Raw genomic sequence first — 13,507 nt, forward strand, 5'->3', positions numbered from 1 at the left:
TTTATGGCTAGAAACCAAATATGAGTGAGTACATCCCATGTTCCTCTTTTTGGGTCTGGCTTACCTCACTCAGGATAGTGTTTTCTATTTCCATCCATTTGCCTGCAAACTTCAAGAAGTCCTTGTTTTTTACTGCTGAGTAGTACTCTAATATGTATATATTCCATACTTTCTTCATCCATTTTTCAATTGAAGGGCATCTAGGTTGTTTCCAGGTTCTGGCTATTACAAACACTGCTGCTATGAACATAGTAGAGCATATACTTTTGTTGTATGATAAGGCCTCTCTTGGGTATATTCCCAAGAGTGGTATTGCTGGGTCCAGGGGTAAGTTGATTGCGAATTTTCTGAGAAACCGCCACACTGCTTTCCAGAGTTTACCGGAAGATCTTACCCTGCATACATCTTGGAGAGGAGAGCTATGGAGACTGCCTGGAGAGGAGAGGCCTGGTGTCTGGCTCACTGCCTTCTTCCTCCCAGAATTTTGTTCTGTCTACTCCGCCTATCTAAGCTGCTATCCTATAAATGGCCAAGCAGTTTCTTTATTAATTAACCAATGAAAGTAATTAACCAATGAAAGCAACAGATAGATAGTAGACCCACCTACATCATTCTGAGGCTCCAGTTACCCTGATACCAAAACCACACCAAAATGCAATCAAGAAAGAGAATTACAGATGATTTCCACCCATAAACATTGATCCAAAAATACTCAATAAATTACTGTGCACTTCTTTAATTCCAGTACTCTAGAGGCAGAGGCAGATGGATCTCTCTGTGTTTGAGGCCAGCCTGGTCTACATGAGCTAGTTCCAGGACAGGCTACAAAGCTACAGAGAGACCCTGTCTCGGAAAACCTAAACAAACAAAACAAAACAAAACAAAACAAAACAAAAAAAACCCTGGCAAACTGAACCCAAGAACACATAAAAAAATCATCCACTATGATCAAGTCAGTTTCATCGCAGGATGCAGGGATTTTTCAGTGTACAACAATCTATCAATGCAACCCACTAAAAAATAAACTGAAAGATTATCATATGATTATCTCATCAGATGCTGAAAAAGCATTCGAAACCCCTTTATCATAAAGGACTTGGAGAGATCAGGGATACAAGTAACATATCCAACCATAATAAAAGCAATACTCAGTAAGACAACAGCCAACATCAAATTAAATGGAGAGAAAGTCAAAAGGATTACACCAAAATTATTTTTTTTATTGAGAAAAGGAAAAAAAAGTTTCTGCCTCCTCCCAGCCTCCCATTTCCCTCCCCCTTCCCCCACTCCTCTCCCCTCCCCCCACTCCTCTCCCCTTCCCTCTCCAATCCAAAGAGCAGTCAGGGTTCCCAGCCCTGTGAAAAGTCCAAGGTCCTCCCCGCTCCGTCCATGTCTAGGAAGGTGAACATCCAAACTGGCTAGGCTCCCACCAAGCCGGAACATGAAGTAGGACCAAAACCCCATGCCATTGTCCTTGGCTTCTCATCAGTCCTCATTGTTTGCCATGATCAGAGAGTCCGGTTTTATCCCATGCTTTTTCAGTCACAGTCCAGCTGGCCTTGGTGAGCTCCCAATAGATCAGCAAATTATATGCAAATTAATAAGATCACAAATGAAAAGGGGGACATAACCACAGACACAGAGGAAATTCAGAGAATCATTAGATCTTACTACAAAAGCCTGTATGCCACAAAACTGGAAAATGTAAAAGAAATGGACACTTTTTTTTAGATAAATACCATATACCAAAGTTAAACCAGGACCAGGTGGACAATCTAAATAGACCTGTTAGTCGCGAAGAATTAGAAGATGTTATAAAAAAAAACCTCCCTACCAAAAAGAGCCCAGGACCAGATGGTTTCAATGCGGAATTCTACCAGAACTTCCAAGAAGACCTAATACCTATACTCCTTAAGGTATTTCACAATATAGAAACAGAAGAGTTATTACCAAATTCCTATTATGAAACTACAGTTATTCTGATACCAAAACCACACAAAGACTCTACCAGGAAAGCGAATTACAGGCCAATCTCACTCATGAACATTGACGCAAAAATCCTCAACAAAATACTGGTAAACCGAATCCAAGAACACATTAGAAAAATTATCCATTATGATCAAGTAGGCTTCATCTCAGAGATGCAGGGCTGGTTCAACATACGAAAATCTATCAATGTAATCCATCATATAAATAAGCTGAAAGAAAAAAACCATATGATCATTTCATTAGATGCTGAAAAAGCATTTGACAAAATTCAACATCCCTTTATGATAAAAGTCTTGGAGAGACTAGGGATACAAGGGTCATACCTAAATATAATAAAAGCTATATACAGCAAGCCGACAGCTAACATCAAATTAAACGGAGAGAAACTCAAAGCCATCCCACTAAACTCAGGAACACTAAACTCAGAAACCCACTCTCGCCATACCTCTTCAACATAGTGCTTGAAGTTCTAGCAATAGCAATAAGACAACATAAGGGGATCAAGGGGATTTGACTTGGAAAGGAAGAAGTTAAACTTTCGTTATTTGCAGATGATATGATAGTGTACATAAGTGACCCTCAAAACTCCACCAAGAAACTTTTACAGCTGATAAATACCTTTAGTAATGTGGCAGGATACAAGATCAACTCCAAAAAATCAGTCGCCCTCTTATACACAAAGGATATGGAAGCAGAGAGGGAAATCAGAGAAGCTTCACCTTTCACAATAGCCACAAACAGCATAAAATATCTCGGGGTAACTCTAACCAAGGAAGTAAAAGATCTATTTGACAAGAACTTTAAAGCATTGAAGAAAGAAATTGATGAGGATATCAGAAAATGGAAGGACCTCCCTTGCTCTTGGATTGGGAGGATCAACATAGTAAAAATGGCAATTCTACCAAAGGCAATTTATAGATTCAATGCAATTCCCATCAAGGTCCCATCAAAATTCTACACCAAAATTATAAACAAGACAAGGTTATCCAGTTTTTCTATATCTATTCAACATAGTTCTTATTGTTCTAGCTAGAGCAATAAGACAACAAAGAGAGATCAAGTGGATATAAATTGAAAAAAGTCAAACTTTTGCTATTAGCATATTATATTATAGTATACATACATGACCCAAAAACTTTACTGGGGAACTTCTACAGATGAGTAAATTACCTTCAATAATGTTGAAGGATACAAGATCAACTGAAAAAAAGAGTAGCCCCCTATATACAAGCGATAAAGAAGCTGAGAAAGAAATCATAGAAATATCACCCTTCACAAAAGCCAAAAATAACATAAAATATCTTGTGGGTAACACTAACCAAACAAGGGAAAGACCTGTTCAACAAGAACTTTAAAAGTCTGAAGAAAGAAACTGAAGAAGATACCAGAAAATGGAAAGATCTCCCATGCTCTTGTATAGGTAGGATCAACATAATAAAAATGGCAATACTACCAAAAGCAATCTATTGATTCAATGCAATCCCCATCAAAATCTCAAAAGAAATCTTTACAGACCTTGAAAGATTAATAATAAACTTCATATGAAAAAAACAAAAAACCCTGGATAGCCATAACAATCCTGTACAATAAAGAAATTCTAGAGGCATCAACATCCCTGACATCCAGCTCTAATATAGAGCTACAATAATGAAATGGTCTTGTATTGGTATAAATCAGACTGTTTGACCAATGGAATAAAATTGAAGATTTGTATATTCATCCACAGACCTAAAGACACCTAATTTTTAACAAAGAAGTTAAAATTATACAATGGGAAAAAAAGCATCTTCAACAAACCGTGCTGGCATAACTGGATGTCAACATGTAGAAGAATGAAAATAGATTCATATCTATCCTCAAGCACAAAACTCAAGTCCCAATGGTTTATAGACCTCATTATAAATCATACCACACTGAACCAGATAGAAGAAAAGTGGGAAGCAGCTTTTAATGCAAGGGCACAGGAGACCACTTCCTAAATATAATAACATCAGTAGCACAGACACTGAGGGCAACAATAAATAAATCGGACCTCCTAAAACTGAGAAGGCTCTGTAAATCAAAAATCACAGTCAATAAGACAAAACGGATGCCTACGAAATGGGAAAATATCTTCACCAACCCCACATCAGACAGAGGACTGATTTCCAAAATATATACAGAACTCCAAGCAATTAGACATCAAAATACTAAATAATCCAATTAAAAAATGGGGTACTGATTTAAACAAAGAATTTAAATAGAAGAATCTCATATGGCCAAAAGACACTTAGCGGAATGTTCAACATTCTTAGCCATCAGGGAAATGCAAATCAAAACAACTCTGAGATACCATCTTATACCTGTCAGTATGTCTAAGATCAAAAACACCAATGACAGCCTATGCTGGAGAGCATGCAAAGTAAGAGGAACAGTCATTCCTCAGTTGCTCGAGGGAATGCAAACTTTTACAACCACACTGCAAATCAGTATGGAAATTTCACAGAAAATTGGGATTCAACCTACCTTAGAACCCAGTAATACCACTCTTGGGCATATTTCCAAAGGATGATCAATCATACTACATGGGCATTTGTTCAACTATGTTCATAGAAGCATTATTTGTAATAGCTAGAAACTGGAAAAAACCTAGGTGTTCCTCAACCAAAGACTGGATAATGAAAATGTGGTACATTTACACATTGGAATAGTACTCAGGAGCAAAAGAAATTGGCATCTTGGAATTTGCATGCAAATGGATAAAACTAGAAAAACAGTCCTGATTGAGGTAACCCAAACCCAGAAAGATGAGCATGGTATGCATTCACTCATAAGTGGATTATAGGTACAACCAAATCCCATAGTCCATGACCCCAGAGAAGCCAACTAACAAAGAGAATCCTAAGAGAAACATATATAGATCCCTCTGGGAAGGGAAAATAGACTAGATCTCCTGAGAAAATTGGGAGCATTTGGGTGGGAGGAGAAGGGAGGTTAGGAGGGGAGGAGGAGGAGAGAAGGGAATGCTGGAAAGGAACTAGAGGTAACTGGATAGTTGAAATTGGGAAAAGAAAGAGACAGAGAACAAAGAGAGAGATATCTTAATTGTGGGAGCCTTTATGGGGCTAGCAAAAAAAATGCCACTAAAGAAATTCCCTGGTCTTGCCTTGTAGTCTGATAAATGATGATCTCAAATGTCACCAAAGAACCTTTGTCCAGTGACTGATGGAAGAACAGGCACAGATGCACAGCAGAGCACTGGGCTGATCTTCCAAAGTCCAGTTGAAGAGTGAGAAGAGTGAGAATAGGAGCAAAGAGGTCAAGACCATGATGGGCATACCTGCTGAAACAGCTTGGCTGAGCTGAAAGGAGCTCACCCACTCTGGCCAGATAGGCAAGGAACCAGCAGAGGACTGAGTTAGGCCTTATGAATGTGGGTGACATTTGTATGGTTGGGGCCTACTGGGTCACTGGCATTTGGCCAGGATTTATCCTTACTGCTTCTAATGACTTTTTGGAACCCATTCTCTTAGGAGGTATACCTTGCTCATTCTAGATGGAGTATGAAGGACTTGGTCCTTTCTCAAAGCAATATGGCTTACCCTCTGTGAGGAGTTATGGGGTGGAGTACTGGTGGTAACATGGAAAGAATAGGAAGAGGGGAGGGAGGGACAACTGGGATTAGTACATGAAATGAAAAAAAGATAGTTTTTCAATAAAAATTTTAAAAAAGGAGGAAGCTAGTGTGTAAGAGCCAAAGATGATGGAGAATGCCAATACCCCCACACCCTTCCCCACCACACAGCCTTCTAACTCAACTTGATTGAAGGATATTTGAACTAGTAGAAATTGAGGCAGCATACACAGGGCATGCAGTTATGCACCTGATTTAGTACTAGAAATGAAATAAGAAGTGTACTCATGCACGGATCCCTAACCCAGAAGCTATCTCTGATTCATAACCATAACCAGAAAATGAAAATTTAGTTTTTTTCAAGGATTTGTCTCTAAGATAAGAATTTACTCTCAAAAGTGTGCTGCAAGCCAAGTCTCAGAAAATTCAACAGTGAGCTAGGCTATGGTGTCACACACATTTAATCACAGCACTCAGCGGGCAGAGGCAGGTGGATCTCTGTGAATTTGAGGCCAGCCTGGTCTATAAGAGCTTTTTCCAAGACAGGCTCCAAAGCTACATGGAAACCCTGTCTTGAAAAAAACACCCCCCCCCCAAATTTAACAGCATCTTGGCGGTTCTTTGTCTCATTTTGTCAGGTCAGAACTTTACATGCATTATTCCCATTATATCTTATTTACACATTTTAATCATCTTTTCACATGCAAACACACATACACATACACAAACACCATGCACACATATAAAATATTAAAGATTCCAGCTGAGTGTTTTGGAGTTTTCTGTTTTTTGGGCTTTTCTTGGGCTATATGTCTTCTAATTGTTTTTTTTCTATTATTCTGTGGTAGTTTTGTTTTTATCTTACTATACCATAGTATATTTTTTGTTATTATTCTACCTTACAAGCCAGTTTTTCTTATGATGAGAGAAAGAAAGGGATTGTATCTGGATGGGAAAATGATGGGGAAGAGTTGGGCATAGTAGAGATGAGACAAACAAAATTAGGAAATTATGTAAGGAAAATTGTTTTCAATAAAAGGATAAGTAAAAAAAACATATAAATAGACCCCTAGTTTTCTGTAATCTTCATATGTAAACAACCATGTTCATTGGAGGAAGTGTGTGGAGATCCCATGCAAGGGAGTTTCTGATGCAAGGGATCAAATGTAAATATTTGGGAAAAGTTCATTTTCTGCAAAAGATGTGATAGTTTATGTTCATCCCTTGGCAATGCTTCAAAATAATTATTGCTGATAACATGAATCCATTAAATCCTGACTACAGAATCAAACACTGTATATGAAACCAGGAACAAAACAACCAAACTAATAATCTCTGAAGTGGTAGACATTGTCACAGAGAACCAAATACAGGTGAATGAAGTCAACATCAATACATTAAGATAAACTGATGACAGCTTTTCACACAGAGTCACATCATTATTGCTGGGATAGTGATTGCCCAAGGAATAACGCATGGAAACTGTGGTGTGAATACAACAGCATCAATTTTATGCTACACATAAACTACGTATGTCTGCCACATTCCAGATACTCAAGTGAATTCCATATATGTAGTTCTGTTTTCCACAAGACTATGCCATTCCTAAATCTATTTTCTCATAACAGAAAAAGTTATGCTAGGCTATGCATTTCATGTGAATGAACATGCATTTTACATAAACTAAGAAAGCCCCGGGCAGAAGTCATGCCATATATTTGCATTATCTGTCTTTATATGAGGATGTGAGTTGGTCTCTGGAGGATCTGGGCAGCAAGAAATGACAATATTCCTCAGTCACAATGGAATCACCAATGATAAGCATCATCAGTTCATTGAGGATCTATGTCCTGAAAAAAATTGAGCAGGCAAGAAAAAAAAACAAAACAGTGGGAATTTGACACCGTGTAAATAGTATATATTTAAAGACTCAAACATAACTGTCATAATTTAGCACAGACACGCGAATATCAAAAGAAATAAACTCCTTAGGCAAGACTATGAGAAGAAGAGAAAATGTGCAACATAAATATATCAACTTTGTAGAAGAAATTGAACATAGCTGCTGTGCAGAGACATACTTACTATAGAACCAGCCATCTCTTCTGAGCTTCTGTTCCTGGATTCTCTCTAGAGGAGCTACTTTTTAAAAAAGTATCACTAAATACCATTCACCTGCTACACGCACACTCACCATCTGCAGAGCCTCAGAAATCAGGGAGTATTTACTCCTGGCTTGGTTAAACAGATACTCAGGAAAACAAGATAGATTAAAATGCTGAGTTTCTCCCTTGCTGAGTTCAAGTGGTCTGGTCAGTAGTCAAGTTATCCAGTGAGATCATGGGCTGCACTGGCCTGTTGTACTCAACCAAGGCAAAGCAGCAGTGGGGAAAGGGAAGCTAAACTCCAATGGAGATCAAACCCTTATGAAGCTTACCATAACCTCTACCTTGTTTTTCCTGGCAAGGTTCACAAAGATGTCGGGGCTGCTAATTAGATTAACAAATAGAAGCTGTGGAATGAAGCACAAGTGAAAGCAATTTTATTTCAAGATACAGTTGTTTGTGACTTTGAAATTTTGAAAGAACTGCAAGTATTTTTGGCTTCTTTGAATGGAAGCAGTAGAGTTCAAAATGCTTTAACAGTAGACTTTGTTCATTAAGCATGTAGCATATTACCACAGTATGTTCTGATACATTCTTATGGACTCATATATATATATATATGTATATGTGCACACACACATATATGTATATATTTGGCCCACAAGGGAGTCCTTTAATAGATCGCACAGACAAGAGACACAACAGGCCAGCGCCCTGCTTACAGGCCCAGGCGCCTGTAAGCAGATCAACCTACCCCTGGACCCAGCAATACCACTCTTGGGAATATACCCAAGAGATGCCCTTTCATATGACAAAAGCATTTGTTCAACTATGTTCATAGCAGTATTATTTGTAATAGCCAGAACCTGGAAACAACCTAGATGTCCTTCAATGGAAGAATGGATGAAGAAAGTGTGGAATATATACACATTAAAGTACTACGCTGCGGTAAAAAACAATGACTTCTCTAATTTTGCATGCAAATGGATGGAAATAGAAAACACTATCCTGAGTGAGGTAAGCCAGACCCAAAAAGATGAACATGGGATGTATTCACTCATATTTGGATTCTAGCCATAAATAAAGGTCACGGAGTCTATAATTGGTGATCCTAAAGAAGCTAAATAAGAAGGTGAACCCAAAGAAAAACATATAGTTTTCCTCCTGGCTACGGGAAGTAGACAAAATTGCCGGGGAAAAATATTGGGATCTTGGGGGTGGGGTGGGATGGGGGTAAGGGGAGATGGGGAGAGAAACGTGAGAAGGGGACGATGGGTGGAACTTGGGGAAACAGGATGATTGGGATAAAGCAGGGAAGCACAAATCTTAGTTAAGGGAACCACCTTAGGTTTGGCAAGAGACTTGAACCTAGAGGGGCTCCCAGGAGCCCAAGGCGATGTCCCCAGTTAGTTCCTTGGGCTGCTGAGGATAGGGAACCTGAAATGACCCTATCCTATAGCAATACTGACGAATATCTTGCATATCATCATAGAATCTTCATCTGGTGATGGATGGAGATAGAGACAGAGACCCACACTGGAGCACCGGACTGAGCTCCCAAGGTCCCAATGAGGAGCAGAAGGAGGGAGAACATGAGCAAGAAGTCAGGACCATGAGGGGTGCACCCACCCACTGAGACAGTTGGGCTGATCTATTGGTAGCTCACCAAGGCCAGCTGGACTGTGACTGAAAAAGCATGGGATAAAACCGGACTCTCTGAACATGACGAACAATGAGGGCTGATGAGAAGCCAAGGACAATGGCACGGGGTTTTGATCCTATTTCATGTTCTGGCTTTGTGGGAGCCAAGCCAGTTTGGATATTCACCTTCCTAGACATGGACGAAGGGGGAAGGACCTTTGACTTTCCACAGGGCAGGGAACCCTGACTGCTCTTTGGATTGGAGAGGGAGGGAGAGTGGAGTGATGGGAGGGGGTAAAGGGTGGGAGGAGGGGGAGGGAAATGGGAGGCTGGGAGGAGGCAGAAACTTTTTTTTCCTTTTTCTCAATAAAATTTTTTTTTTAAAAAAAAATAAAATGCTGAGTTTCTCCCTTGCTGAGTTCAAGTGGTCTGCTCAGCAGTGAGATCTTCGCTGCCCTGGCCTGTTGTACTCAACCAAGGTAAAGCAGCAGTGAGGGAAGGAAAGCTGAACTCCAATGGAGATCAAAATCTTATGAAGCTTCTCATAACCTCTACCTTGGTTTTACTGGCAAGGTTCACAAAGATGTCGGGGCTTCCAATTAGATTAACAAATAGAAGCTGAGAATGAAGCACAAGTGAAAGAAATTTTATTTCAAGATACAGTTGTTTGTGACTTTAAAATTCTGAGAGAACTGCAAGTAGTTTCAGCATCATTTAATGGAAGCAGTAGAGTTCAAAATGATTCAACACTAGACATTGATCATTAAGCATGTAGCATATTACAACAGTATGTTCTGGTAGATTCTTATGGACTCATATATTCTGATATGAAAAGCAAATACTGAGCTTTTCACAATTCCCATAAGGATGTTAGGAACCATCTTTTTACTTAAAATAAGTAACAAAGAGCTATGTATGAAGGATGTGGGGATAGGCAAAGAAGGACGCCTAGTACATATGAATGGAACCTTTGAAGTTCGGGTTTCACTCTGCTGACTTATTTCACTGTCACAACGAGACAGTAGACTGCATTAGAACCTGATGTAGCACAGAGAGACCATGTACATGCACAACAAAACCACAGATTATGGTTTGAAAAAAAATTCTGTTCCTTGTGCCTGATTCTTTCTGTCCTTTGTACAGAGTTTTTATTTGTTTGTCTCTCCTCCCTGACCATTTAAAAATGCTTTACACTGATGCTGAACTCTTTTGCCATCACATTTGATCTTTCTGACAATTTGATAGTCTCTATTGTTTGGATAATTTACTTATGTTTCCCAGTGTAATACGTGTAATGGATTTATCATCAATTGTTGTCCCCAAAGCTTTACTATCAACTGCTTCTTCTCTTACTCAGAAGCAGCTGCATGTGTATAAACACGTGTTTCTAGATATTTGACACAGTAAATAGCTCTCTTCACTGTCTGTGATCTAACATGTACTATTAAAAGCAAGGAATGGCATTCACCCTTGAGAGATTATTCATGAGAAAAATTCTGTAATCATGCTAAAATTTAAAAAAATACTTAAGTTAAATTATTAAAACACAGTAAAAGTCCTATAAGATACTTCAAAAACATTTCCTCCCATATTATTTGTTGTCAAGATAGTTATTTGAGATATAATAATCATGGATTTGTGGGAAAAGTCATTGTTTAATAAACACTCCCAGGGTACAATATTATAAATTCTCTGAGGAAACTCATAGGTAAAATCTTTGAATGTGAGAATTGTTTTCACATGTTAAAACTCATCTAATTTATGTTTTTGGATACATGACACACCATAACGTAAGTATATTCAAAACAACACTGACACAATTAAGGTCACAGACTCATGATTTTTAGTTCACTTTTAGAGAATGCAAATTATTTTCAGTTTTTAAAGATAGCCTAGTGATTTGACACAGACTGAAAATAACTGAATGTTTAACTCTTAAATATTAGAAATGTTTTACTTTTGACTTTAAAATGCATGCTAAATTTAAAAACAAGCACACAAAGGAGAAGAACTACTGTGGGAAACCCAACCAAATTAACACTCTGTACTCCCTCCTGTAGTGACCAACTTTGGAATTAGAAATAAAGAAAAAAATATGAAGGTGACTATGACAGTCCCTCTCTCTCTACCTTCATGAGAATCCTCAGTACAAATGATGAGAAAATTATGAATGGGCAGAGTGATTCCCACTGGATGTCTCTAAAGGAACTCATCAAAAAATTTAAAAAATTTAAAAGAAACATTCCTGAAATAGTTCAAAAACATAAATATGATACTCATTTGAAGAAGATACCATATCATATAACAACAGAAAGAAAAGAGCTAAGGATAATTTCCTCTAACTTTAAAAGCAATGGAGTTCACATGTGGGGGAAATGGAGACACATTTGTGATCCATTGTCTGCCAGGCTGCACAGAGCATCTAGACAACAGGACCCAGTCATACACATGCCCCACATTTCCCCATTTCCAGGACCCTTCCCACTCACCTCATTGAGCTTAAGTGAAAAAAAAAAGAATTTGATAAATATAACAAATGTGTCTTTATGATAAATGAGGTGGCTTATTCTATAATAATAATATGGAAAAATAATGATAAAGGCCTCTGTGGGATTTCCAGTAGAACAGAAGCACTAATATGCTTTGTATGCATATAACATCATAAATCAAATATATTGATCTAGAAATTCAACTTAGACATTTACTTAAGTCTAGTACACCAAAGGTCTGTGATTCCCATACTTGAAATACTAGTCATGTGACTTTACAAACAGCATGTGATTCTATTGGAAATCCCATATCTGGACAACTGGATTCCCTGGCTATTCTGCCTAAGATATTCTTATTTAAATATTTCAGAGTTCTGTGTAAGTTAACATTTTAAGTTTAAGTTATGTTTATGAGTGGTTATCTTTTTAAACCCACATGCTTTTTTACAAGCCATACCCTTCGTAGCTATCCAAATAGCTGTGTTTTCTGAGGCCTCTGTTTACCTAATTTTTACATTATAGACTATAAATGTCCTTCTCCATTCACTGAATCTTGTCTGACCATTGCTCTGTCTGCTGTTGTCTCTATTCTAGTAATCAGCAGTGGGTAAATTGTACTGAATCACTGAAGTAAGGGAGACCTGAACTCTCACCCTCCTTCGAAGCCCTAACTAGTCACCAAGTTCTATTTTTACCATGTTCTCTTTCTACAGAGAACAGGCTCATTTAATGATGTTAGGATTCACACAATAGCATTTTACCTATTTTATTGTACCGAGGAAACTGGTAAAGACCATCAGATACCTTATTATTTCACGTGGATGTTAGACCATGTTAGAAAGTGAGTCATTGCAGATTGTATGTAGGGAGGACATTGTCACAGTGCAAAATCTGAAGTATAATTTAGACTTTGTTTGACTGCCACCTAATGTCCCATTGGCAGGATGGTCTTATTTGTTTCTCTTGTCTTTTAAAATTCTAACAGTGATTTGCTCCTACCCTGAGCTTTTCTTACCTTGGATTTTCTTTCCATTTCTGTCTCTATGGTCATCTAGTTTCCTTGCAGCTTTCTATGTAGTAGCGCTCTGTGAACTTTAACCTCAATCATTTATTCAAACATTTACTATTGCTTGTTTGTTTAAACTTTTAAACACATGAAGTTTAAAACAAGCTGATATTTATGTGAAATCACAAATAATTTCAAGAAAATCAAAATTTGCATTTATATAGAATATAATCACATTACATAGAAACAATATACCAAGGAACTAAAATATCCATCAAAATCTGAAAGAATTTGACGTTGTCTACTTCTTTAATATATTATCTCTTGACATACAGTCAAGAATTATTATTGCTTACTTCAATCCTACTAGAAATATTTATTCAAAATAGCTGATGTTTGAATAATTGTGACCATAACAATAATGCATAAACGATTCAGTTTACAACCAATATATGATGACTATAAAGTTCAAATCTAGATACAATGTTTCTAAATTTATAAGAACTGTCAAGCTAAGTATTGACTAAACTTTGAAAAGTCCTTGAAGTATGTCAGTCTATGTAATAAGTTCTTCAATGTATGAAGATTGGTAGAGAGAAGTAATTTGAGCTATACTAAGATATTTTGTGAAATATATTCATCACATGGTTTTTTGCTGCTTTCT

The 13,507-nt window shown here is 37.8% G+C and overlaps 1 protein-coding gene across 1 annotated transcript in view; it reads right to left on the reverse strand.

The window, feature by feature from the left end:
- LOC126513495 (putative zinc finger protein 735) overlaps positions 1 to 12,888 on the reverse strand; it is a 22,496-nt gene extending 9,608 nt beyond the window's left edge. Inside the window, exons 1-4 of the mRNA XM_050161904.1 lie at positions 12,853 to 12,888; positions 11,838 to 11,846; positions 9,904 to 9,966; positions 8,040 to 8,114 (exon numbers count right to left, since the gene is read on the reverse strand). Of these exons, the coding sequence (XP_050017861.1) occupies positions 8,040 to 8,114; positions 9,904 to 9,966; positions 11,838 to 11,846; positions 12,853 to 12,888 (183 nt within the window). The remainder of the gene's footprint in view (positions 1 to 8,039; positions 8,115 to 9,903; positions 9,967 to 11,837; positions 11,847 to 12,852) is intronic.
- Positions 12,889 to 13,507: the final 619 nt, after the last annotated feature.

The sequence above is a fragment of the Alexandromys fortis genome, unplaced genomic scaffold (genome assembly GCF_014885135.2).
Source record: "Alexandromys fortis isolate MF-2015 unplaced genomic scaffold, M_Fortis_MF-2015_v1.1 scaffold_118, whole genome shotgun sequence".
Taxonomy (NCBI): domain Eukaryota; kingdom Metazoa; phylum Chordata; class Mammalia; order Rodentia; family Cricetidae; genus Alexandromys; species Alexandromys fortis.